The sequence below is a fragment of the Somniosus microcephalus genome, chromosome 11, assembly GCF_052327205.1.
Source record: "Somniosus microcephalus isolate GS21.2 chromosome 11, FLI_Smic_1.0, whole genome shotgun sequence".
In the NCBI taxonomy this organism is placed as follows: domain Eukaryota; kingdom Metazoa; phylum Chordata; class Chondrichthyes; order Squaliformes; family Somniosidae; genus Somniosus; species Somniosus microcephalus.
In genome coordinates, this window is record NC_140997.1 from 44,635,130 (window position 1) to 44,662,429 (window position 27,300).

At 46.5% G+C, this 27,300-nt stretch overlaps 1 protein-coding gene across 4 annotated transcripts in view; it reads left to right on the plus strand.

Moving 5' to 3' along the window:
• The window catches only part of mss51 (MSS51 mitochondrial translational activator), an 85,558-nt gene extending 59,712 nt beyond the window's left edge, over nt 1-25,846 (plus strand). For all 4 annotated transcript variants that reach the window (XM_086000589.1, XM_086000586.1, XM_086000588.1 and 1 more), the window contains 5 exons: nt 15-170; nt 1,490-1,614; nt 3,710-4,273; nt 22,119-22,212; nt 23,961-25,846. In XM_086000589.1, the coding sequence (XP_085856715.1) occupies nt 15-170; nt 1,490-1,614; nt 3,710-4,273; nt 22,119-22,212; nt 23,961-24,183 (1,162 nt within the window). In that variant the 3' untranslated portion in view covers nt 24,184-25,846. The remainder of the gene's footprint in view (nt 1-14; nt 171-1,489; nt 1,615-3,709; nt 4,274-22,118; nt 22,213-23,960) is intronic.
• The last annotated feature ends 1,454 nt before the right edge of the window (nt 25,847-27,300 follow it).

Here is a 27,300-nt window from a genome sequence, read left to right on the forward strand (position 1 = left end):
TTTTGTTGGTACAGAGCAGCTTTGGAGGGAAGGAAACATGCATCGGATTTTGGAATCCGTACTTACCAGGAGATGTTTCAGAAGATGGAGGACACGTTCAAATTCTGCGCCGAGTGCAAGAAGCTTCCGGAAGCTCTGCCAGATCCCAGAGCTCTTCGGCGCTGCAAAAGGTAAGTGACAGCAATTTAAGGAAAAATGAATCCCATTGAGTGGCTCAGGTCAGTGCATTGACTGATTGGTAACACGCAGATTCTCTCTCAAGCTTTTCCCTGATCAGTGAGTTCCCAATCTCAGTCGGGACTAATCAGGAATGTGCTAATTGGAAGTGAGACACTGCCCTTGAAATTGGAAGGTGAATCATCTGCTCCTCGTGGCCAGTTCAGAGCAGTCGAAGCCTAAGCTAAGGTATTTCCCCCCCCTGTCAGTCTGAGCATGGAAGATATTATAGAAAGACCTGCAGAAGCAAGAAAAAAATAAACTTACAAATGGGGCGAGGAAATCAATTCCATTCCAGTAATATTACGTGGACCGTCTCACGTTTACTCATCTGTCGTAATGTGGGAATCATAGCAAAATATTTAAAAGAAAACTACTGACTCCAAAGATTTTGCATTTACTCAACAGAACAATCCTTTAACATCTAAGCCCTGAAATTCTGTGGCGGGTTCTCCCAATCCACCATCATAACTAACGCAATCCCCAGAGGAGCGGTGACAATGACGACCTGTTTACATCATTTCTCTTGGGATTCTGCTGGCCTCCTGCGGGAGTACATCTATTATTGCTTCAGCTACACAATGAAACCTCTTCTTAAAATGGATACTTTCCATTTATTTGTTGGAAAGTGCACCTACGTAGACACTGGGTAAGGACAGGGACGGGTTCAGTTGTGATGTCCACCCATGGTCCAGTAAACTGCCTGCACTTGCTCTCTAGGCTCACGCACTAACTTACATATGCAAGGGGCCTGAAGCCAGTTGTAGGTGGCCGCCAGGGATGTCTGGAAAAAATAGACTGACCCAATATTGGGTCGGATGTCTTTAGGCATTGGGTTGGTCCCCAAAGTTGGCCCTCGTTGCACCCGTTTTACGCCAGTAAAATAGGCGCAGCAAGGCCCAATTTCTATCCCAAACTTTGCTCCAGTGCTTAGGCACCTGTAGTAATTAATAAATTAAATTTCTTCCACTGTGGAGCCAGCTCCCTGCCCCGAATCACGATGTGAATTGAGAACCAGGATCCAGCAAGTTTGCATATAAGTCTGGTTAGGACAAAGCAGGGTACATAGAATAACCAATTGGTACAGTGACCTGCTATGGCTCTGATATACTGTACAGTAGATCGATATTTTTGTAAATCCTAATTTGGCACAGAGAATGTATGATTTAGCGCAATGGCAGCAGGGGTTTGTTGTGAAAACTGGAAACTTTGTATTTCTGCAAAGTTAATGGAAAATTGAAAATGACTCCTGCGGGACCATTTGGAATTGCAGATGTTTGAATGTCTATTACTGCGGGAAGGAATGTCAACGAGCGAGCTGGCCAGTGCACAAGAAGCTGTGCAAGAAACTAAAATCAGCAGCGATAGACAGACTGGTTGAATGGCTGGTGTTCACAGGTACTGAATTCTATTCAGCATTGTTAGAATTTTTAACATGAGCTTTAATCCCTTTCCATGCATAAATCAGGCTCGGAATGTGTACTTAATTTCTGCCAGCATTTCAATGTTGGGTAGGTAGCACATTCTGATAGCTTGGCTCTGAAACTCCTGGAACATTGGCAAAGGAGCAAGAGAGGGGATGAAGAGATTTTATTTTATGCAGCAAGCTGTTATGATGGAATGCACTGTGTGAAAGGGTGGTGGAAGCAGATTCGATAGTGAATTTCAAAAGGGAAATTGGATATGTACTTGAAAAGGAGAGCAAAACGAAAATAGCAACACCCAGCCCAAATGAAAAAAAAATATCTCCATGAACAACAGAAACAAATGGAATGAGCCCTTGTCTCTTCTGGGGCCAATAAATCGGCTCCAAAAGCATTTTCTGCCTTCTTCCATTGGAATTACATCAGTTCCCCAGTATAACTCCAATGGAAAATCCAGGCTTAAGAGCTTGCTGTGTGGGGAATTCAGTAAAATGAAACTAATTCCCCAGGGAATGGAAAATCAGAGGGTGAGTCAGCCTGTACTACTCTCGCACACCACCTCACAGCTAGTTTAAGAGTAGCAGAGGCCTGGGATCATAAGAACATAGGAACAGGAGTAGGCCATTCAGCCACTCGAGCCTGCTCCGCCATTCAATTAGATTGTGGCTGATCTTTAGCTTAACTCCATTGTTGAGTTGCTTACCAGTTGCTTACCTGCCCTATTGGGAGGAGATTGATGTGTGGGACTGGGAGAGCAAATCATTTACCTTTTGGAAAAAGTGAGCCCGATTAGTAACCCTGAATGGAGCTCATGAATTAGAACTGTTTGTTCGTTCATAGAAACATAGAAGATAGGAGCAGGAGTAGGCCATTCGGCCCCTCGAGCCTGCTCCGCCATTCGATGAGATCATGGCTGATCATCCAAACTCAGTACCCCGTACCTGCCTTCTCCCCATATCCCTTGATACCTTTAGCTCTAAGAAATATATCCAACTCCTTCTTGAATATATTTAAAGACTTGGCCTCAACTGCCTTCTGTGGTAGAGAATTCCACAGGTTCACCACTCTCTGGGTGAAGAAATTCTTCCTCCTCTCTGTCCTAAATGGCTTACCCCTTATCCTTAGACTATGACCCCTGGTTCTGGACTCTCCGACCATCGGGAACATTCTACCTGCATCTAGTTTGTCCAGACCTGTCAGAATTTTATAAGTTTCGATGAGATCCCCTCTCATTCTTCTAAACTCCAGCGAGTATAAGCCCAATCGACCCAATCTCTCCTCATACGTCATTCCTGCCATCCCAGGGATCAGCCTTGTGAATCTTCGCTGAACTCCTTCCATGGCAAGAACATCCTTCCTCAGATAAGGCGACCAAAACTGCACACAATACTCAAGGTGTGGTCTCACCAAGGCCCCGTACAACTGCAGCAGGACATCCTTGCTCCTGTACTCAAACCCTTTCGCTATGAAGGCCAACATACCATTTGCCTTCTTCACCGCCTGCTGCACTTGCATGCTTACCTTCAGCGACTGGTGCACAAGGACACCCAGGTCTCGTTGCACTTCCCCTTCTCCCAATCTATTGCCATTCAGATAATAGTCTGCCTTTCTGTTTTTGACACCAAAGTGGATAACCTTGCATTTATCCACGTTATATTGCATCTGCCACGCTTCTGCCCAATCACCCAACCTGTCCAAATCATCCTGGAGTTTCTCGGTATCCTCCTCGCAGCACACACGCCCACCCAGCTTTGTGTCATCTGCAAACTTGGAGATATTACATCTAGTTCCCTTATCTAGATCATTGATGTATATTGTGAATAGCTGGGGTCCAAGGACCGATCCCTGCGGTACCCCACTAGTCACTGCCTGCCACTCGGAAAAAGACCCATTAATTCCTACTCTCTGCTTTCTGTCCGCCAACCAGTTCTCTATCCAAGTCAATACCTTGCCCCCATCCGTAATTCATAAAGGCCCAGCTCCTCATGAGTATTTGCCAAAACCCAATGGTCCTTTTGTTTGTTTTAAGCCATGCGATTAAATTTTGTTCTATGTCAATTACTCTCCAGGTGACATCCCTTTCCCTAGTGGAAACTGGACGAAAGCTGTATCTGAGGTGAAAGGTTGGGATGATTGGTTCTTGATACAAGAGGACCTTGATACCAAACTAAATACTATTCTGAACTGTAAGTACATGAAAATACTGTGGGCAAATGCAGGAAGACCACAGCCTGAAGATGACGAGCTTTGGGAATCCATCAAACGGGTGACCACCGACTTTCAGGCAAGGCCGGTTACTATTGGATTAGCTCTTCACAGTTTTGGCATTAACCCATTAGAAAAGCCCATCACCATTCATGTCGTTGGTGCCTCTCATACTGAGACCCTTAATGCCAGACTTACAGATTATGATGAGCTTGCTCATATGTTTCCAGGCAACCAAGGGATTGAGGTTGTCATGATTGGGCCGGAGGTGGTGGCAGGGCCAACTGTTAGGCCTCCCTTGCAGTCTTTTGCTGGCAGGAGACGGGTGTACCTGAGTGGCTGGAAGGGGCTGTACCACATGTATTGGGAGACCATGGTGGAATCGGGACAAGCTGCTCGGCCTAGTTTGGTGATAGGATTTCATCCAGGTGAGCTGAAACTTCTTCCAACTAGGAGATACTCTATTAAAAGAACAACTGTCTTCTTGAAAAAACCTTTTTTGTTTTCATTTGTTTACAAACATCGATCCTGTAACATGTGTTAACACATTTCTATGTGTAATGTACTTTTGGTAAAAGTGATGAGGTGCAGTCCAGCCTCCCCAAACAAGGAAAGATTTGCCCAACATTTGTTTCAGAGACCATGACCCTTTAAGAACTAGGACCCTGAAATTCCACAGGGCTGCTACCAGTCTCCCACCAACTTTGGCGGGAGGTGAGCGAAAATGCCAGAGAACGACCAGCAAACAGCCATCGACATAGTTTCCCCGGGGTTACCGCTGAAGTCATGGGAGTCTAGGAGAACCTCTGAGGAATTTCAAGGTCCAGCCGTCTTAAAAATAATTTATCCTAACAGCATGTCGCAGTGATTACAGGCATGGGAATTCAGAAATTCTGTTCAGTCGCCACTCTTAATGCACCTCCCAGCGATTGGTTACAAAGAAAGAACTTGCATTTATATTGATGCAGTACAAGATATTGAAACACTTTCTATGTCCTGAGTCTGAGAGATTAACGTGACTATGAAATCATTTCCCACAGTAGAAAGTTACTAGCTGTTGTAGTAATAAATCATTAAACATTAAGCCCATGGAAACACATTCTGACCTCACCACAGTCAAAGCACTTCTAATCCAATGTTCTGCTAATTCATTTCAGTTCAATACCATGAATTATTAATCAGCCAATTATATCTATTCTGGCTGATTTAAAAGCAGCTCAATCAGTACATTACTTTATTACAAGCATTCATTAAAACAAAAAAGACTAAGACTATATGATGCAGTGGACTGAACACTTCCTTTCACCTCAGAATCTGGGTTTGAATCTAATGCGCACTGATGGGATGAAAGTTGCCATCATTGGGTGTAAAGGTACTATGTGAAATTAGTTTGTGTAGTCTCAATCTGCTTTCTAGTGGGTATGTCCAATAGCACAGAACTGTCCTTAATTTGACACAGAGGGTGAAATTGGTCTTTGGCAAAACAGGCAATAGCAAATCGGCAGCTTATTTTACACCCCGCCCGATTTCTTTTTCTCTTGCAGCCAATTGCCAATTTCACTCTGGCATTAATGTGGGACATGGAAAATTGCATCCTGCTGCAGTAGGGGGTGCTCTTTTGAGGTTGGGCTGTGATACACTGTTAGGACAGAGGAGAAGGAACTTTACTCTGCAAATCGCCATTCTATACCTGTCTTTTGTATCCAAGATAGAAAGCATTCCAGTCCCCAACACTAATGAGCACAACATTTAATTTAAAAAGTCAGTTTAAAAAAAAAGATGTTTAGAACAAGATTGTATGTGAAGGATTGATTTCCAGTACTAATCAGCTTCAGTACATAGGAGGAATCTATATTAATGACTTGGATGAAGGGACCGAGTGTAATGTAACCAAATTTGCTGATGATACAAAGATAGGTGGGAAAGCAAGTTGTGAAGAGGACACAAAGAATCTGCAAAGGGATATAGACAGGCTAAGTGAGTGGACAAACATTTGGCAGATGGAGTATAATGTGTTAAAGTGTGAGGTTATCCACTTTGGTAAGAAAAATAAAAAAGCAAACTATTATTTAAATGGAGAGAGATTACAAAATGCTACAGGTCAGAGGGACCTGGGGGTTCTTGTGCATGAAACACAAAAAGTTAACATGCAGGTACAGCAAGTAATCAGGAAAGCAAATGGAATGTTGGCCTTTATTTCAAGGGGGTTGGAGTATAAAAGCAGGGAAGTCCTGCTACAACTGTACAGGGTATTGGTGAGACCACACCTGGAGTACTGCGTACAGTTTTGGTCTCCTTATTTAAGGAGGGATATACTTGCATTGGCGGCAGTTCAGAGAAGATTCACGAGGTTGATTCCTGAGATGAAGGGGTTGACTTATGAAGAAAGGTTGAGCAGGTTGGGCCTATACTCATTGGAGTTTAGAAGAATGAGAGGTGATCTTATTGAAACATATAAGATACTGAGGGGGCTCAGCAAGGTCGATGCAGAGAAGATGTTTCCCCTCATGGGGGAATCTAGAACTAGGGGGCATAGTTTCAGAATAAGGGGTCACCCATTTAAAACTGAGATGAGGAGGAATTTATTCTCTGAGGGTTGTAAATCTGTGGAATTCTCTGCCCCAGAGAGCTGTGGAGGCTGGGTCATTGAATATATTTAAGGTGGAGATAGACAGATTTTTGAACAATAAGGGAGTGATGGGTTATGGGGAGCGGGCACGGAAATGGAGCTGAGCCCAAGATCAGATCAGCCATGACCTCATTAAATGGCGGAGCAGGCTCGAGGGGCCAATTGGCCTACTCCTGCTTCTATTTCTTATGTTCTTATTGATGCGCTATCGATTCTAATAAAAGGCCGAGTAGAGTTCAGAACAACAGGCTTTTATTAACTACTGAATGCAACTACAAACAGATCAGGACTATGCCTCTAGTGGACGACCGAATGGCAGAGAGCTGCCGTGCAGCCGTCCTTATACCAGGTAGCCAAGGGCGGAGTCAGCTGAGGCATAGTCAGGTATAACAGTGAAACAAGAGTGAACGACAACAACAACAACAACAATAGTGAACACAGTGAACGACAGTGGTTTACCACATTCACCCCTCGTTTAAAATTAAGTCCGGCGGGGTGAAGTGTATCAAAAGTTCGAGTAGGTGAGTCTGTCGGGCAGCCTCGTTTGCCGTCGAGATCTTCGTGGCGACGGTTGAGATGGTACAGCTTCCAACGACGCGTCTTGAACGGGATCGAGCACCAGCGTATCGTCCCCTTTGGTGTTGGGTGGGCGAGTGGACTCCGGCGGGTCCTGGGGTCGCGGCATGCCATCTACTGGGGTGGAATGGACAGGGGTGAGAATTGGGTCTACTGAATTTTGGGCCGTGTCGAAGGGGGTCATGGTGGAGGGCAATGGTGACGGATCAGTGGACCCCGAGGGTGCCAGATCTCTAATGGAGACTGTATCCTCCCGCCCGTCCGAGTATGCCACGTAGGCGTACTGGGGGTTGGCATGGAGGAGGTGAACCTTCTCTACCAGGGGAGCCATTTTGTGGGACCTTACATGCTTCCTCAGCAGGACGGGCCCTGGGGACGTCAGCCAGTGTGGTAGTGAGGTACCGGATGTGGACCTCCGGGGAAAAACGAACATTCGCTCATGGGGGGTGGCGTTGGTGGCAGTACACAGCAGTGACCGGATGGAGTGGAGCGCATCAGGTAGGACATCCTGCCAATGGGAGGTCGGAAGGCCCCTAGATTTTAAGGCTAGGAGGGCCGCCTTCCAGACCGTCGCGTTCTCTCTTTCAACCTGTCCGTTCCCCCGGGGGTTGTAGCTGGTGGTCCGGCTTGAGGCAATACCTCTCATGAGCAGGTACTGATGGAGTTCGTCGCTCATGAAGGACGAGCCCCGGTCGCTATGAATATAGCTGGGAAAACCGAACAAAGCAAAGAGGTTGTGCAGGCATTTAATGACCGTCGCGGTGGTCATGTCAGGGCAGGGGATGGCGAAAGGGAAACGGGAGTACTCATCAACTATGTTGAGGAAGTACACATTACGGTCAGAGGAGGGGAGGGGCCCTTTAATGTCGACACTCAGGCGCTCAAAGGGGCGAGTGGCCTTGATCAGGTTTGCTCTGTCAGGCATATAGAAGCGCGGCTTGCACTCTGCACAGACTGGGCAGCTCCTGGTCATGGTCCTGACCTCCTCGATGGAGTAAGGCAGGTTGCGGGCCTTGATGAAGTGGAAGAACCTGGTGACCCCCGGGTGGCAGAGGCCGTTGTGGAGGCGCCGTAGTCTATCGATCTGCGCATTGGCGCATGTGCCTCGCGATAGAGCATCTGAGGGTTCGTTGAGTTTCCCGGGCCGGTACAAGATGTCGTAATTGCAGGTGGAAAGTTCAATTCTCCACCTCAAAATCTTGTCATTTTTGATTTTGCCCCTCTGCTTATTATTGAACATAAAAGCAACTAAACGCTGGTCAGTAAGCAGGGTAAATCGTTTTCCAGCCAGGTAGTGCCGCCAGTGGCGCACCGCCTCCACAATGGCCTGGGCCTCCTTTTCCACAGAGGGGTGTCTGAGTTCGGAGCCCTGGAGGGTTCGTGAAAAGAAGGCCACGGGTCTTCCCGCCTGGTTAAGGGTAGCGGCCAGGGCAAAGTCGGATGCATCGCTCTCCACCTGGAAGGGGATGGACTCGTCCACCGAGTGCATGGTGGCCTTGGCAATGTCATCTTTTATACGGTGAAAGGCTGAGCGGGCCTCCGCCGTCAGGGGAAAGGAAGTGGACTTGATAAGTGGACGGGCTTTGTCCGCATAATGAGGGACCCACTGGGCGTAATAGGAAAAGAAGCCCAGGCACCTTTTGAGGGCCTTGAGACAGTGGGGCAGGGGAAGTTCCATCAGGGGGCGCATCCGGTCAGGGTCAGGACCGATGACTCCGTGTTCCACCACGCAGCCAAGGATAGCGAGGCGGGTTGTGCGGAATATGCACTTTTCCTTGTTGTACGTGAGGTTTAGGAGTTGGGCCGTGCGAAGGAACTTATCAAGGTTGGCGTCATGGCCCTGCAGGTCATGGCCGCAGATGGTCACGTTGTCCAGGTAGGGAAACATGGCCTGTAACGCGTTCTCGTCGACCATCCGGTCCATCTCCCTCTGGAAGACGGAGACACCGTTGGTGACGCCGAAAGGAACCCTGAGGAAGTGAAAAAGACGGCCGTTTGCCTTGAAAGCTGTGTACTGGCGGTCCTCAGGGTGGATAGGGATTTGGTGGTATGCTGCCTTGAGGTCAATGGTCGAGAAAACGCGATATTGCGCTATCTTATTAACCATGTCGGCTATGCAGGGGAGAGGGTATGCGTCCAACTGGGTGTACTTGTTGATTGTCTGGCTGTAGTCGATGACCAGGCGCTGCTTGTTGCCGGTCTTAATGACTACCACCTGAGCTCGCCAGGGACTGGTACTACCCTCAATAATCCCCTCCTTCAGGAGCCGCGTCACCTCAGATCTTATAAAGGATCTGTCCCCGGTGCTGTATCGCCTGCTCTTTGTGGCGATAGGCTTGCAGTCGCGGGTGAGGTTAGCGAACAGGGGGTGGGGGGTGTGATTTGAGGGTGGAGAGACTACAGGTGGGGCGCGGTGGGCAATTTAAAAACTGCTGGTTGCAGACAGTGAGTGGGGGAAAAAGTCCACCGTATGTCAAGGTGACACTCTTAAAGTGACAATGAAAGTCCAACCCCAGCAGAACGGCAGCGCAGAGATGTGGCAGGACGAAGAGCTTTACATTTTTATAAACGGAGCCCCTCACCGAAAGGGTCACTACGCAGTAGCCGCCGACGTCTGCTGAGTGAGATTTTGAGGCCATGGAGATCCGATGGCGCGCTGGCAGGACCGAGAGGGAATAATGCCGTACCTTATCAGGGTGTATGAAACTCTCCGTGCTCCCGGAATCAAAAAGGCAAGTTGTGGCGCGGCCATTTACCTGGATGTCGATCGTGGACCTGGCTAGCTGATGGGGTCTGGATTGATCCAGCGTAATGGAGGCCGCTGTGGAGCCGGGAGCGTCGCTGTAAAACCCCGGTGAGGCGGTGGGTGAGTCGGGGGCCCGTTGGCAAAATGGCGGACAAAATGGCGGCGTCGGAGAAGAAGGACAAAATGGCGGCGCCATGACGATCCCGATCCCCACGAGGCTGGAGGAAGGCAAGATGACCACTCCCACGAATCGCAAGCGGCGCTGCTGAAGGTAGGGGTCTTCTGACTTCTGCAGACGCCAGCGTAGTGTCCCTTCTTACCGCAGGCAGAGCAGACAGCGTTTTTCGCCGGGCAGCGCGCCCTGGGGTGTTTGGTTTGGCCACAGAAATAACATTTCTGGCTCGGGCGGGACATCGCTGCAGCAGTTGGGGCCGGGGCCCGGGGCGGCGCCACGTCCCAAGATGGCGGCGGCCGCGACATCCACGAGGCGGCCGCGTGGTCCGGGGAGTAGGCCTCCATGTTCCGATGGGCTACGGCCAACGAAAGGGTGAGTGAAATCGCCTTCTTCAGGTCGAGCTCGCTACTTTCCAGCAGTCGCTGCCGTGTGTGAGTGGACCTGAGGCCCGCAACGAGGGCGTCCCGGATGAGCTCCTCCGTATGTTCCGTGGCTGATACTTGCTTGCATTCGCAGGCTCGGCCGAGTTCCTTCAGCGCCCGTATGTATGCTTCTGTGGGTTCCCCGGGCTGTTGTTTGCGGGACCCCAGGAGATGTCTTGCGTAAACATAGTTGACCGGGCGTGCATATTGTTCCTTTAAAATGTCGATAGCCCCCTGGTAGCTCGTAGCATCCCAGATAAGGGCAAAAGCTCGGTGGTTTACTTTCGAATTCAGCACCCTGAGCTTGTCGGCGTCGGTGGCGACGGTCTCGCCGGATGCAGCCAGAAAAGACTCAAAACAGTTCAACCAGTGTGAGAACTTAGCAGGCGAGTCCGGTTCTTACGGGTCGAGTTCCAGGCACTTGATCTTAAGTATCTGCAGCATCGTTATTTTTTTTTTTGTCAGTAGTTAATAAAATTGATGCGCTATCGATTCTAATAAAAGGCCGAGTAGAGTTCAGAACAACAGGCTTTTATTAACTATTGAATGCAACTACAAACAGATCAGGACTATGCCTCTAGTGGACGACCGAATGGCAGAGAGCTGCCGTGCAGCCGTCCTTATACCAGGTAGCCAAGGGCGGAGTCAGCTGAGGCATAGTCAGGTATAACAGTGAAACAAGAGTGAACGACAACAACAACAATAGTGAACACAGTGAACGACAGTGGTTTACCACACTTATATACCGTCTTTCACAACCTCAGGACGCCCCAAAGCGCTTTACAGCCAATGAAGTACTTTTGATGTGTAGCCACTGTTGTAATGTAGGAAACGCAGCAGCCAATTTGTGCACATCACAGAGGGACAGAGGTTGGCCAGGACACCATAAGAACATAAGAAATAGGAGCAGGGGTAGGCCATATGGCCCCTTGAGCCTGCTCCACCATTCAATAAGGTCATGGCTGATCTTCAACCTCAACTCCAATTTCCCGCTCGATCCCCATATCCCTTGATTCCCCTAGAGTCCAAAAATCTATCTATCTCAGCCTTGAATATACTCAATGACTCAACATCCACAGCCCTTTGGGGCAGAGAATTCCAAAGATTCACAACCCTCTGAGTAAAGAAATTCCTCCTCATCTCAGTCTTAAATGGCCGAACCCTTATCCTGAGAATATGCCCCCTAGTTTTAGACTCTCCAGCTAGGGTAAACAACCTCTCAGCAACTACCCTGTTAATCCCCTTCAGTATCTTATATGTTTCATATACGAGGTCGAGGCGGGACTGCTGGTTTTCGGATTACAGTCCCACCCCCAGCGACATCTGACGAACAGATGATATTTTCCCTTGATTGGCCTTGTTTAGCCCGCCCTCTGGGTGTGCCAGCCAATTAAGGGAAAGCCAGTGTCAGATGACGTCAGTGCATGACGCTCCATCTGCCGGTTTTGTTAAAGTGACAGGCACCATAATTTTTTGACAGATGATTTGACAGTGTTTGACAGCATTGAGGTGCTGTCAAACGCTGACAATCACTGTCCAAAGGTGAATCCTTGCACCCAGGCTCTCCAATGACTCTCTCCTTAGGATGAAATAGATGGCAGCTGCATGTGAGATTGCAGAAGCCATCTGTCACTTCTCCCGATGAGAAGAGGCTGCACCAACATATCACAGCTTGTCACCTGCAGAAGCATCGAACCACAGTAAAAAAAAATTCCCTAACATTCTCTCACCTGTCATACTTACCAGTGTCCCATTGCTGCCTTCACACTACCTCTGCAGCTGTCATTTCTACAGTTACGGTACAACAGACCCACAGCTCACCTCACTTACCCTGGCGGGGTTTCCCGACATCGGGAAGCCCACAGCAGTTGGCGCAAAATGGGAAAAAGCCTCTTAACTACCTGTTAACAGGCAGCTAATTGGCTCTAATTCCCTTTCCGCCGCTCGGAGACAGGTCCCTGTGCGAACCAGGGACCCGCCTCCCGGGAAGATTGTTTGGAGGTGGGTTTGGGACCCACTCCCATTTTTTACCATTTTGCCACTGGTCCTGCCTCCAAACCCGCCCCGAGTGCCGGTAAAATCTCCCCCTTTGTGTCGTCCCACCGAGCTTTGTATCGTCAGCAAACTTGGATACATTGCACTCGGTCCCTTCATCTAAGTCATTAAATAGATTGCAAATAGCTGAGGCCCAAGCACTGATCCCTGCAGCACCCCACTAGTCACAGCCTGCCAACTGGAAAATGTCCCATTTATCCCTACTCTCTGTCCATTAACCAATCCTATATCCATGCTAATATATTACCCCCAACCCAATGAGCCCTTATCTTGTGTAGCAACCTTTTATGTGGCACCTTATCGAATGCCTTTTGAATATCCAAATATACTACATCAACTGGTTCCCCTTTATCTACCCTGCTGTTTACATCCTCAAAAAAATAAATTTGTTAAACATGATTTCCCTTTCATAAAACCATGTTGACTCTCCCTAATCATATTATGATTTTCTATGTGCCTTCTTACCACTTCCTTGATAATGGATTCCAGCATTTTCCTGATGACTGATGTCAAGCTAACTGGCCTGTAGTTCCCCATTTTTTCTCCCCCTCCTTTCTTGAATAGCAGGGTTACACCAGGGAGAACTCCCCTGCTCTTCTTCAAAATAGTGCCATGGGATCTTTTACATCCACCTGAGGGGGCAGACAGAGCCTCAGGTTAACGTCTCATCCGAAAGACAGCACCTCCCTCAGTACTGCATTGGAATGTCAGCCTAGATTTTTGTGCTCCAATCTCTGGAGTGGGGCTTGAACCCACAACCTTCTGACGCCGAGGCGAGGGTGCAACCCACTGAACCACAGCTGACAGCAATGTACAAAATGGTATTGTCAGAGACATGAGAGCAGGGTGTCCTTTGGATGAAGATGGTGCCTGGTATGGGGAAACGATCAGAATGAGTGGGTAGTGGGAAATTGGGCGGTGCAGTCGGGCAGACACTGCCTTTTCAGCTCTGGGACCTGATTTCAGCCCAGTCCTGCATGTCTGGATGAATGTCGTTCTCTTGTGAAAGAACTTTGGGAAATCGATATCCAGTTCCCAGCACAGATGGGTCCACAGTACAAGTTGTCCCCAGTTTGTTGCATTTGAAATGGATAATTAAGGTTTTGCAGGGTTAACAATGCAAGAATGTTGTGTTACATAGCAGTGAATCCCTCTATTCCTCATCGGGCTGCTAATGTTACCCTGAAAGTATCCTCAAAGTATCTGATCCTGAGAACTGAGACAAAGCAACTAGCTAGTGATAGGGGATTGAGATCTGTGTGGCTTGCAATGCAGAATTTCATTCTTGACATTAAGTACACTCCCTTACTCAAGATGACAGTGATTGCCTCATAATCTCCAAGAGTCACACACAGACAAATCTGATTAAATAGATATGAAGGAAAACCGCCAATGATGGAAATCTGAGATAAAAACGGAAATGCTGGTGGTGAGTAGCAGGTCAGTCAGTATCTGAAAGAGAAGAATAGATTGATATTTTATGAAAGACACTTCACCAGCCTGACCGTGCAAGTTCTGAGGAAAGGTCATACCGAAAAACGTTAACCTTGCTCTCTTTTCAAAATGGCTTGCCTTGCATTTGCAGAACTTTCCATTTTCTGTTGTTATTTCCATTTTTATATTTTTATATGTCAATATGAAGTGTCAGTTTGATGCCTCAAAGAATTGATCTTCAATAACAGACCTGAATGTTTCCTTCATTGATTTCTTGTGATTGTTTAATTAATAAATATATGAATATGAAATATAGAAACAAATGCACATAATATTCGGCAGCGTTTGCTAAATTAATTTACCCAGTTTCTATTTCCTATATAGATCTTTAAATGAATATCACTAAGATATGGACCGGGAATTTCTTCAGCGTTGCTCTTGCTCTGACGTCATAAGCTCACGCTTGTAAACAGGGTTTCCTTTGCACTGCGGGTGACGTTATGAGCAGGAGCAGCTCCGAGGAAATTCCCAGCCATTGTCCTCTTCAAACATTCCTTCCAAAAGAACATATTTCTTTCCAGTTTTCTTGGTGTCCTGGCCAATAATTATCCCTCAACCAGCATCACATTGTTGTTTATGGGACCTTGCTGTGCGCAAATTGGCTGTTGCTTTTCCCACATTACAGCAGTGGCTACACTTCAAAACTTCATTGGCTCTAAAGGGCTTTGGAACATCCTGAGGACATGAAAGGTGCTATATAAATGCAAGTTCTTTTCTTTCTATTTCTTAGTAATTTGATGTGGAAGGTTCTTCAGCATACTGGTGGTTTTCTGCATGTGTGTCAGACTCCAGCCTGACTAAAAGAAAGAAAGGGGCTGCCAGCTGGCCGGTATCCTGCCCAAGTGGTCCTTCCTCATGCGAGAGTCCAGAAAGTGAGTGTTGGCCTTGGTGAATCTAGCAATTTTACTGCGGCTTTGCCGCTGGCTGCCTGACCCATGCGTCGGCGATCGGTTAAAGCATCGTGGCACAAAACCAATGCAAACGCAGCTTACCTCAATCCAGGATTACAAATCCAGGACCTTCCTCATCTGAATGGTTCTGTGCTGCACTAACCCTGGACAACCTCCTCCCACCTTTAGCCTCAATAGGATTCTATGTTCAAAAGCACTCCTTTCACAAGTAAATAAGCTTACATGTACACTCCTGATCTGTGAATGGCTGCAACAGATGCAGAAGCGTATATAGTTATATATGAGATGTCATTCACGACTATAACCTATGAAGTTGACAGGCCATAATTTACTGAAGTTCTGAATTATGCAGCACATTCCTAGGGCTTTACAAGCCCAGATGGACAGATCTATCTACAAAATTGATGAGGCAGTTCCTATTGGGTTGACATCATTCTAGCATCTTCTGCCTACTTGTTTGTGACACTTAGATTGCTCCATGGTTAACATTACAAGAGCTTTGCAAATGGTAAAAAGATCTTAAATTTGTATGTTCACTGTAAGCAGGCATTTAGATCTGTGCCATCAATGGGCATCTAGCAAAGACAATGAAACAATGCTAAGGAAACAAATGGGACATCGAGCAGTTAAATACGCAGTACGGCTGGAAACATTGAAACAGCAGCATTGCCACTTGGAGGAACTGCCTCTGTTTTCTTGAGCAAATAGCGATCGCAGCTAAGATTTTCTCTCAGCCCTGCAGATCAGACGGGTTGTTGAAGCTTGGCTGTCACGGGATTGTCAGCTCCTGGTTGCATCACTGAAGAAAGCTGGAATGTATTAGGAAGTTGGTTAGCGGCTAGGGCGTTGTACTTGGAGCTGGTAGAGTACCTTTTGGGATAGTGTGGAATTAGAAGTGAGGGTTTGGATACCATCAGATTTTTCATTAGGATTCAGAAGACCCAAACTTTAGCCCGCCGAGGCGTTTATCTTCACCTATTCCTAGATTCCCAAGGAACGAGATAATGAGATGCACCGGAATTGGCAGGGAAAATGGCTGCATGTCCACTGAGATAATCGGCCCTGATTTTAAAGGTGGGGGTGGGGCTGGGAACCCGGGGAGAGGGAGGCAGGGAGGTGGTGGTCCGGTGACATGGAGGCCCAGCTGATCTTCACAGCCTGGCCTCATTACCATAACTTTCGTCAGAGTCCCGCCTGAACTTGGGCAGATCCACTACCTGGCCAGTGGGTGGGAGTGGCCGAGGACCTGGGGGAACGGTCCATGGCTGTCAGTTAAGGGGGGGCTCAGGGGGTGGAGCAGCAAGGGGTTCTGCTCCTCCGGGCCCACAAGGGAGCCTAAAATGCCATTTTAAAACTTACCTGCCTGGGCCTCTTCTGGGCCAGGTCTGGCCTGACATGTAAGCGGTGACTGTTCCCCTCAGGCCTCGGGTCAGGACTGCATATTTAAAGAAGGACCCCATTTCCTTCCTGTGGGTGTCCCGCTAACAGTTCAACTGAATGTTTCCCACTCTTCACCTCATTTCTGATTACATTTTGGATTGCAATTTTGTCGCCTTAAACTAACTTTTCCAGGTCCAAATAAGTAAACATTAATCAGAATAGGTAGAAGAAGTGGGACTTTTGTAACCCTTTCATGTTTTTGAGATATAGAACTTTTGGGGAGAGCATTGGGCAGCGGGATGGTGGTTGACGGTGAGAATATCCGGTCACAGAATGTGGCGGAACTTCCTCTTTGACTCTTGTCCAGTTTTGGACTCCGCTCAGAGTGGCAGCTGGAGTAGGGCCTCATTAATCTTTGCTCTTCTGAAAACTCAATTATTTATTTATAAGCAATAGATCATTCCATTTCAAAATAAAGTTAGTCAACATCGTTCTATAAGTATCTGACCTACTTCTAAAATGCCTGCAGCACGCAGACCCATTCTCCTTCTGCACTGGTGTCCTTGGAAATATTTCACAATTTTACTGAGTAGCATTTGGTTGATTTGCTTTATCTCCATATACTTAACACAAAGTGATAACTGGACATGTCTAGTCTTTGTTTTCACTGACCTAATATTCTCCCTGACCTTAACTGTTTGGGAATGTGCTGAAAAGGACAAGAGAGATCAGTACTTCTGGCACGATTAACATGTCAGCACTGTCTAGTGCTGAGAAAAATTGCAACATGAAGTAATGCATTCTTCTGTAATTACTGAAGTGACCCTGTGATGGATACTAAACATTCGAAGCACTGAATCATCATAGTCTGACTGCTCAGGTTTTCAACTCAAATGTAGCGTTTAATAGACTAACAAAAACAAACTACCTCTCTTTTTGAACATTATAGATGAAAGAAAGAAAGACTTAACATAGAAGAAATGAGCAGGAGTAAACCATTCGGCCCCTCGAGCCTGCTCCGCCAGTCAACGAGATTATGGCTGATCATCCAAACCCTAGTACCTGGTCCCTACACCGACAGCCATCCCACCCAAGCCCTATCCCCGTAACCCTGTAACCCCATGTATTTAATCCCCCCTAACACTAAGGGCCAATTTTTATCATGGCCAATCAACCTAACCCGCACATCTTTGGACTGTGGGAGGAAACCGGAGCACCCGGAGAAAACCCACGCAAACACGGGGAGAATGTGCAAACTCCACACAGACAGTCGCCCGAGGCCGGAATTGAACCCGGGTCCCTGGCGCTGTGAGGCAACAGTGCTAACCACTATGCCACCGTGCTGCATAGTGCATTTATATAGCGCCTTTCATGACCTCAGGATGTCCCAAAGTGCTTTACAGCCAATGAAGTACTTTTGGTGTGTAGTCACTGTTGTAATGTAGGAAACGCAACATCCAATATGTGTACAAGAAGCTCCCACAAACAGTAATGTGATAATGACCAGATCATTTGTTTTTAGTTGTGTTGATTGAGGGTGAAATATTGGCCAGGACACTGGGGTTAACTCCCCTGCTCTTCTTTGAAATAGTGCTGTGGGATCTTTTACTTCCATTTGAGAGGGCAGATGTGCCCCTTGGATGCATTGTTGTTTGTCCATACACTTGAGCTCTGAGTTTTGAGTGTGCGAGGCCCAGAATATAGATCGAGGCTCTGTCACAACTCGCACTTCAGCAACAAGATAGAAACAAGCCACTTCTTGCGGCCAGTAATAATAGTCTCGTTAAAGGCCTCAGCGTGGACAATCCTTCTCCAAAATATAAATCATCAATTGGAAATGGTATAACAGTCGGCACTAGTAACAGCCATGGCTCACTGGTAGCACTCTCATCTCTGAGTCAGAAGGTTGTGGCTTCAAGTCCCATTCCAGAGATTTGAGCACAAAATCTAGGCTGACACATCAGTGCAGTTCTGAGGGAGTGCTGCACTGTCGGAGGAGCTGTCTTTCGTTAAACTGTCTGCTCGCTCAGGTGGATGTAAAAGATCCCATGGCACTATTTCGAAGGAGAGCGGGGCAGTTCTCCCTGGTATCTTGGCCGATATTTATCCCTCAATTAACATCAATAAAAAACAGATTATCTGGTCATTATCACATTCCTGTTTGTGGGCACATAATCTAGGCTGACACTCCAGTGCAGTACTGAGGGAGAGCTGCACTGCCGGAGGTGCCGTCTTTTGGATCAGAGCTTAAACCAAGGTCCCGTCTGCCCTCTCGGGTGGAAAAGAAAAAGAAAGACTTGCATTTATATAGCACCTTTCGTGACCTCTGGACATCCCAAAGTGCTTTATAGCAAATGAAGTACTTTTGAAGTATAGTCACTGTCGCAATGTAGAAAACATGGCGGCCAATTTGCGCATAGCAAGGTCCCACAAACAGCAATGTGTTAATGACCAGAGTTTTAGTGATGTTTGTTAAGGGATAAATATTGTCCAGAACACTGGGGAGAGCTCCCCTGCTCTTCTCTGAAATAGTGTCATTGGATCTTTTATATCAACAACAACAAAAAACTTCTTGTATTTATATAGCACATTTAACATAGTAAAACATCCCCAGACACTTCATAGCCACCTGAGAGGACAAACGGAGCCACGGTTTAATGTCTGATCTGAAACACGCCACCACTGACAGTGCAGCACACCCTCAGTACACTGAAGTTGTTTGGTAGACTCGGGTATCTTGTTATGGAGTTCTTGGGCAGCCTGTTACCTTGTTGGGCAGGCTAAGTTCTAAATGTCAAAGACCCTGCTCTGAAACACTGGACAAAGTATCAGCTGTGGACAGTGCAAGAAAGCAAGATCTTGCCTTTCTATAACGCCTTCTGTGTCTTAAGGAAGTCTCAAAATGCAGTCATTGTTGTTAGCAGGCAATCGCAGCAGCCAATTTGTGCACAGCAAGATCCCGACAACAGATGAATGGATGACCACTGTGTTGGTGGTGTTGTTTGAGGGGTGAACTTTGGCCAGGGTACCAGGAAAGTTCTTGCTCCTCTTTGAATTGTGCTGTGCGATCTTCTATGTTCACCTTAACAGTCAGCTAGGGGACTCACATAATGGCCTAGAAATTTGGATATGCCCATTTTTGGCTGCGCAGATGGGTACAGGGTACAATCCCTGTGTCTCAATTTAATGGAGCTGGTGAATCGTCACTGAAGATAGGGCCACTGCAGGTAAGTGAGGAAGGGCGAGCGATCAGCCTTTGGTAGGGTTGCCAACTCTGTTTGGACACATTCCTGGAGGTATCATCATATGTCACTCCCGCCTCCAACCGCCCTACCCCCAGGCTGCCACCATTGGTTGCCCGACAGCTCCATCCTTGTAAGGCACCGCCTTACTACGCCAATTGGAAAGTGAATAGACTCTCTACCCGATTAGATGATTCTTGACTGTCAGTTAAACAGCCTTTCTCCCATCTCCAATATCTTTGCAACAAATAAATATGTGTTCAAAGAAAATGGAAAAAAAAAATTTTTAGTGCCTCAATAATTTTTCTCTAGGGTTGCTGGAAGTAGTATTCAGGAGAACTTGGGGGGTGGAGGGGAGGGCCGGTCAATCATTGGCCATGGGTTAGGTAGCAGTGGCCGTGTCGGGGGGGATCGGTAACCGCAACGGGGGCGAGTGGTAGCTGGGTCGGTGTGATCAGTAACTGAGTCGGGGGATCAATAACTGAGTTGGGAGTGAGCGGTAACCAGCAGGGGCGGCCCGAGTTCTTTTAATGTGGGGTCGAGAGGATCACTTCGGCTCCTCCAGGCTCCACATTTAGGTAAGTATGTGGGACCTTCCTGCCGGTTAGTACCACATGACACTGAGCGAGTTTGGCACACGGTGATTGAAGCACTGGGGCGGCAAGACGTGCAGGACCCTAAAAAGTAGGTTTCAAAAAAACACATGGCAAAAGGGAGAGAGGTTCCTGGGATTATTGTGCAGAGCGAGCCGTGTCTGACAGACACCAATAAAACAAGATTTATTACTGATAGTAAAACTCTATAAATAAGTGAGGAGAAGCTGAGGGTCACTATCATGTGGCATTCTTAAAGGGTTTTGTTTTGGTCTAAAATTAAAACTGGAAGTGCTTTAGTGACATGTGACTCTCCTCTGCGCTGACGGTGGCTCAATTTATGTGATGTTTATTATAAATTCTGTAAATACACAGAATCTAGTCAGTTGTAGGATTCAGTGATGGTGTCCACACTTTTATAAGGGAATATATTCGATGAGAGAATAAAAACTGAACGCCAACTCCTCCTGTCAATAATGGTTAATCCCATCCAGATCCACTTTTGCAGTAGTCACTTTTGAGTTGGTTTTTGAGTGTGAAGCTTCTGCTGGGTTTTTCCTTGTGTGTTCCTCCTCGCCCTTTCTTGGATCTCCTTGCTCCAGGCATTGTAAATTCGGCTCTGAAACCAGCCACTAGGTGGTACACAAGAGCTGCCCCTCTCCTGTGACCCACCCTAGGGTAACTCCTGGCCACAATGGCACAGCTGTTATTGGTGGTGCACATTGTGGGGGAATGCAGGGTGAACTCACTTCTTAACACTCAGTGGCGCACTCAGTTGGGGTTCCCAACATGCCATCCCTTTGATGGCAGTTTAACAGCTGGCATATCAGTCCACTTTGCCATGAATCTGTTAAGATATTCTTGATATAGAGAGCTCCCAATCCCACCCATGCCATTAGGGTCAACCACCAAGTAGAGACCAAGCAGTTACCCACTTTAAATTCTCATCCTTGTGTTCAAATCCCTCCATTGCCTTCCCCTCCCTATCTCTTGTAACCTCCTCCAGCCCTACAACCCTCTGAGATCGCTGTGCTCCTCCAATTCTGGCCTCTTACACATCCCTGATTTCCTTTGCTCCACTATTGGTGGCTGTGTCTTCAGCTGTCTAGGCCCTAAGCTCTGGAATTCCCTCCCTAAACCTCTCCACCTCTCCTCCTTTAAGTTGCTCCTTAAAACCTACCTCTTTGACCAAGCTTTCGGTCACCTGTCCTAATATTTCCTTATGTGGCTCAGTGTCAAGTTTTATCTGATAACGCTCCTGTGAAGTACCTTGGGATGTTTTACCACGTTAAAGTCGCTATACAAATGCAAGTTGTTGTTGTTGAAAGAGGAAGGTGGCAGAGGGTAGAGACAAGACCTTTGGAGGGCAACTTGCATTGGATTCTTGCATCTCATGGTGGTCGCCTCAGAAGGAGCCCTAGGATTCACGTGGCCAAGGAATGGTGTGGGTGTACATGTGGGTCATAAGAAAATGCATTAGAAAAGGTGGAGATAAAATACAAGGAAGAAAAAGTCTATTGTAAGTAAATATGTGATGACCAAATAATTCTAATATAACTTTCCTAGAGGAGAAAGCAATTTCTCGTCCATGTTCTGATTGAGTGAGGTTCATCAGATTCACTGGGATTCTCGACTGAGCACTGCGGGTCTGAAATTCTCGCCCTATTTCCTTGATTGAAGAAAAAGTATGTTGAGAACATAAAATGTAAAAAGAGAGGGGGAGGGAGTGCTGCAAGAAGTGTCTGATAATTAGTAAATGATGAAGTGAAGAAATCCCTATTGCAGACTGGGTGGAGGAGATTGTGTGATGGTGAGCCATACTGAGAGAGGGAGGGAGGAAGAAGGCTGTCTTTATAAAGAAAGAAAGCCAAGATTTTATAGATAGTATTGCCTGGGAGATGCCAACAGAGCCAGTAAGCAGAACCAATAAAGAATTTCATTCCTCGCATTGAGTAATACGCATGGTTTAACATTTTCAAGAGCTTGATTGAATGTGTTGTTGGGCAGTGATCTCAGTGTGTAAATATGAGCCTGCTCTCTCCATGCCCAGGGTTCCATGCTTCACAGGGCTTGGCCAATGGCTGGCTGCCAACACTGCTGCTGCTGAGGGACTACAAGATCCCATCTCTATTTACAATGTATAGGTAAGCGCTTCAGATTTTGAGTATAACTGTAGTTTTAACATTACACCTCCTTTTGGTTTGACCGCACTTCAGAACTGTAAAGGACAAACCTAAGGGTTGGGGATATGAGTTTGTCAAATTGGATTGTTACATCTTTCCCGTTCAGTGTGGGGAAAATAGCCATTTATGACTCACTGTGGAGATACCACCAGGGCACATCTATTTAATCACTTTTATCAATTGGCTTCAGCTTTCTCAGTCCCAAAATTGTAGTGCCTCCTAAATCCATCCCTGCTTCCTCAAAATCAAAAAAAAATCAAAACCCCAATTCTCTGCCATTCTATGATACATTTCATTATTTTCATAGAATCATAGAAGGCCATTCGGCCCATTGAGCACGTGCTGGCTCTCTACAAGAGCACTTCAGCTAATCCCACTCCCCCGCCCTTTCCCTGTAGCCCTGCAATTTTTTTTCCTTCAGGTACTTTTCCAATTCCCTTTTGAAAGCCATGATCGAATCTGCCTCCACCACCCTTTCAGGCAGTGCATTCCAGACACTAACCACTCACTGAGTAAAAAAGTTTTTCCTCATGTCGCCTTTGATTCTTCTGCCAATCACCTTAAATCTGTGTCCTCTGCTTCTCGACCCTTCTGCCAATGGGAACAGTTTATTTCTATCTACTTTGTCTAGGCTCCTCATGATTTTGAACACCTCTATCAAATCTCCTCTCAACCTTCTCTGCTCCAAGGAGAATAACCCCAGCTTCTCCAGTCTATCCACGTAACTGAAGTCCCTCATCCCTGGAATCATTCTCGTAAATCTTTTCTGCACCCTCTCTGAGGCCTTCACATCCTTCCTAAAGTGCGGTGCCCAGCATTGGACACAATACTCCAGTTGAGGCCGAATCAGTGTTTTATAAAGGTTCATCATCATTTCCACCCTTTTTTGGAGTAGCTCTCCCACATATGCTCAAGGGTCCCCCTTTACATCAGTTGAGTCTTACCATTCGTGAGAAGACCTTGCTTCCTTGAATCAAAGTATCTTGCTCCCCGAGTTTTTTCTAAGCTGTGTTCCTCATCTTGGGCGCTGGCTCTGCAGTATTTGCAGATTCCACCCTTCCCAATCCTTAGACCCATCCAAAATATGTTACTTCTCCTCACAGTGTGTCGGCGGGTTTGGGTTCTCGGAGCAGATGCAGGAGGTTATCTCGGTAACCTCCTCCAGCCCTATGACCTGCCGAGACCTCTGCACTCCTCCAATTCTGGCCTCTTGCGCATCTCCGATTTTAATCACTCCACCCTTGGCAGCCGTGCCTTCAGCTGCGTAGGCCCTAAGCTCTGGAATTCCCTCCCTAAATCTCTACCACTCTCTCCTCCTTTAAGATGCTCCTTAAAACCTACCTCTTTGACTAAGCTTTTGGTCATCTGTGCTAATGTCTCCTAATGTGGCTCGGTGTCAAATTTTGTTTGATAACACCTTCGGACATTTTAATACATTAAAGGTGCTAAATAAAGACAGCTAGTTGTTGTTGAGTACACACTGAGCCTGAATGGTGCAGAGATGTTGGTTCTCCTGATCATCTCGTCTGAGATACATCTGCACCTGATCCCTGGTCCAATGAGACCAGTGTGCTGGCTGTGGGCATGGGAAGTCAGATGTTCAGTTTGATGAGTGGCTGCGCTCTGAAGAATATCACCGCCACAGTCCTGAATGCTGTTTGTTTCAATTTTCTTCCCACATTAAACTGTTAAACTTTTTCTGTTTACAGTGACCAGGAATTGAAGTATTCCCTTCAGATCCTTCAGGAGCTAGAAACCAGAATCGTTAGTTATGGAACAAACCCTTTTGCCTCACCGAAACTAGAACAGGTGCAGTCCAATCCCAACAAACAGCTGGTCAGCAGCAACTCCAGCTACCTTATGTTCCACGGATTCGCCGAGTCCATGGAGGGAATGGGCGTGGAAGACCTGGGACAAGAGGACTTCCTTTAAACATAGTTTGGGTGACAACCGCACTTGTAGCACAGAAATTAGAAGGACTTTCTGCAGCTATGGAAAATAATCTTGCTTTATTTGAAACTAAGCCCTATTGTGTGAGAAAGCAACAGCTGTAATTTTATTCCAGGAATCATAGAATGATACAGCCCAGAAGGAGGCCATTCAGCCCATCGTGCCGGTGCCGGCTCTTTGGTAATGCTGTCCAATTAGTCCCACTCGCCTGCCCTTTCCCCACAGCCCTGTAATTTTTTTCCCTTCAAGTATTTATCCAATTCCCTTTTGAATCTTGCTATTGAATCTGCTTCCACCACCCTTTTAGGCAGTGCGTTCCAGATCACAGCAACTCGCTGTGTAAAAAAAAAAAAAAGTTTCCTCATGTCGCCCCTGGTTCTTTTGCCTTAAATCTCGGTCCTCTGGTCACCGACCCTTCTGCCACTGGAAACAGTTTCTCATTTACTCTATCAAAACAGTTCATGATTTTGAACACCTCTAATGAGTGAACCCATTGTGGATCTACAAGTCTCAGCTCATGTTCATGTGGGGAAAGTGCGCTATTCGTTAAATTGTTGTGGTTATGAATAAAATTCACCGTTGAATGAGTTCTTTTCCAGATCTCCCGCCCAAAAGTAAGAAAATATTGTTTGGAAACACTTTGGGGTGATGTCATTTCATGTCTCTATACCTAATAACCAAGCTGAGATCAGAAACACATCATTTGGGCAACTATTTATTTTCAGAAATGGACAAGAATATCGAAATAATTTATTAATGTACCGCAGACATACTCCATGCAAAAGGAAATTATCCTGAAAGCCATAAAGGATAAAACAGTCCTCAAAGGGATGCTGACAGCATCTTCTTTAAAGGTTATCTTCATCCACCTGAATGACTCCCTAATTGTATAATCTTTACCCAGAGAGTGGTTAGAATGTGGAACTCACTACCACAAGGAGTAGTTGAGGCGAGTAGCATAGATGTGTTTACGGAGAAGCTGGATAAGTACCTGAGGAAGAAAGGAATAGAAGGATATGCTGATAGGGTGAGATGAAGTAAGGTGGGAGGAGGTTTGTGTAGGAACATAAAGACCTGCATGGACCAGTTCAGCCGAATGGCCTGTTTCTGTGCTGTACTTTCTATGTAATTACCTACACACTGGTACTCACTCAGTCCTGTGTTATATGTACTTTAAAAGGGCTCAGCGGTAGTCTGGAGTAGGCATCTTGTGTAGATTGTCCCCTCGAGTGACATTTTGAAGTTCCAGTGACACCATAAATAGACTAGAATTTACTCTCCATCCATATAATATTTGTTGGATTATGTGCCAATTTAAAGTAATAACCCGTTTAATAGTGTTATATTTTTTAGAACAATGTTACTTATGTTATAGGTCACCAAGAGCCAAATATATTCTCAGTTTGACTTTGCAGTGTGAGTTCTTGTTTGTAACATTCAGGAAAACCCATGGAGAAACATTAGAATACAATTCTGATAGAAATATGGATTGTTATAAACACCTAATAATTTATTTTGCTAAACTGTTATGAGCTGGGGAATGACCTTGTCTTTGATTGTGTTCTGTTATCCCACTGGTTATTAGGATAATATGGCAGAAAATAGAATGGGTTTTGATTGTTTTCAATAAAGTGTTACTCAGTCACTGGGTGTTAATTTTTTCCATTCATGTTAAAACGGACAGCCATCCTTTCACATATGAATTAACAGAGTTTAATATACCCTGAATGACCCCAACAGGGACAAGTCAGAAGTGCGATCCCAGACCATCCTGGACTGTATTTATGGTCTGTCCCTGTAGTGTACAGGGCCATTCAGGGTATATTAAATGCTAATAACTCATTAAAGAAATCATTAAGTATATGAAAATATCTATGCAGTGAAAAAAAGCCAAATGTAAGAACATCTTCATTGATTCCTGACTTAAGTAGAGTGTGTAGAGCAAGATGAGATGGTGCAAAGTACTAAATGGTTCACATGCAAGTGAGTTCTTTAAACATGTTTCAGGGTGTTGGTTCCTGTTTCATCCATCTCCAATCTGCAATCTGAAAACTGCAATTATTTGCCTTGCCTTTTACTATGGGCTGTGCTTCAGGTGCAGGCTGGGGTCACCCTCCAGTTTCAGTGGAGACGGCAAGCGGGAGAGATGTAAAACGAGCTGTCAATTCGCTTTGGCCCGTTTTACACAATTGCGCAAATTCAAGATCTTCCCCCATCCTGTGGAGCCAGGAGTAGCTCCCTCCTGTCTTGGGAATCGCAATCAACCCTGCCCCCCAGCCCCAACCTCCAATCCCCCTCTCCTGGGACATACTTGAGGGCTGCTGCCATTGGAGGGGCAACCAGCGCTGGCAGGTCACGCCAAGTGTATTGTTGAGGTCCAAGGACCATCAATCCATCGCTCTTTGGGCCACTCCGTTAGGGTGTGGAATGGTCGTGCAGCACCGAGTCTGCTTGAGTCTAATTTCTAGGCCACTGATTATAACATTCCCACTTTGCAGGGGATGATTTGATAGAAAAATGTCGCAGAAACCACTTGTGCCATTTTTTTGCCTTCCTAAAACCGAACCTCGAATTCCATCACAATTTGACCTTTCCCACAATCCACCAAGCCCTGTGTGATCTCATTTAAATATGGCTGTGTGTATTTGCAACACCAAAGTTCTGATTGGTCCCCTTGGATGATGACCCAATATCTAATTAGTCCCCTTGGAGGATAATACACAGCCAGCAGTTTGTCTGAAATATGTAATTAGATTCTGCCTGCCTGAGTAATCAAGTACTTTGCAATATGTAATTTGATCCATTCATTCTGACTGCCAGGCTCCAGACCTCACAGTACTGCTTTCAGAGAATAGACAGGGCTTACCCTCACACGTTAGAAGCTTCCGCCCCCCCCAACAAGTTCCTGACCTACACCCCTACCCGGGTTGCCAACCGTCTCCCCCCTGCCGAGTTTGTGACCTTCCACCCACCCCTCCAGTTCCTGACCACCTACCCCCAACAAGTTCCTGGCCTTCTCCCCTCCCAACAAGTTCCTGACCTCCCCCCGACAAGTTCCTGACCTCCCCCCAACAAGTTCCTGACCCCCCCCTAACAAGT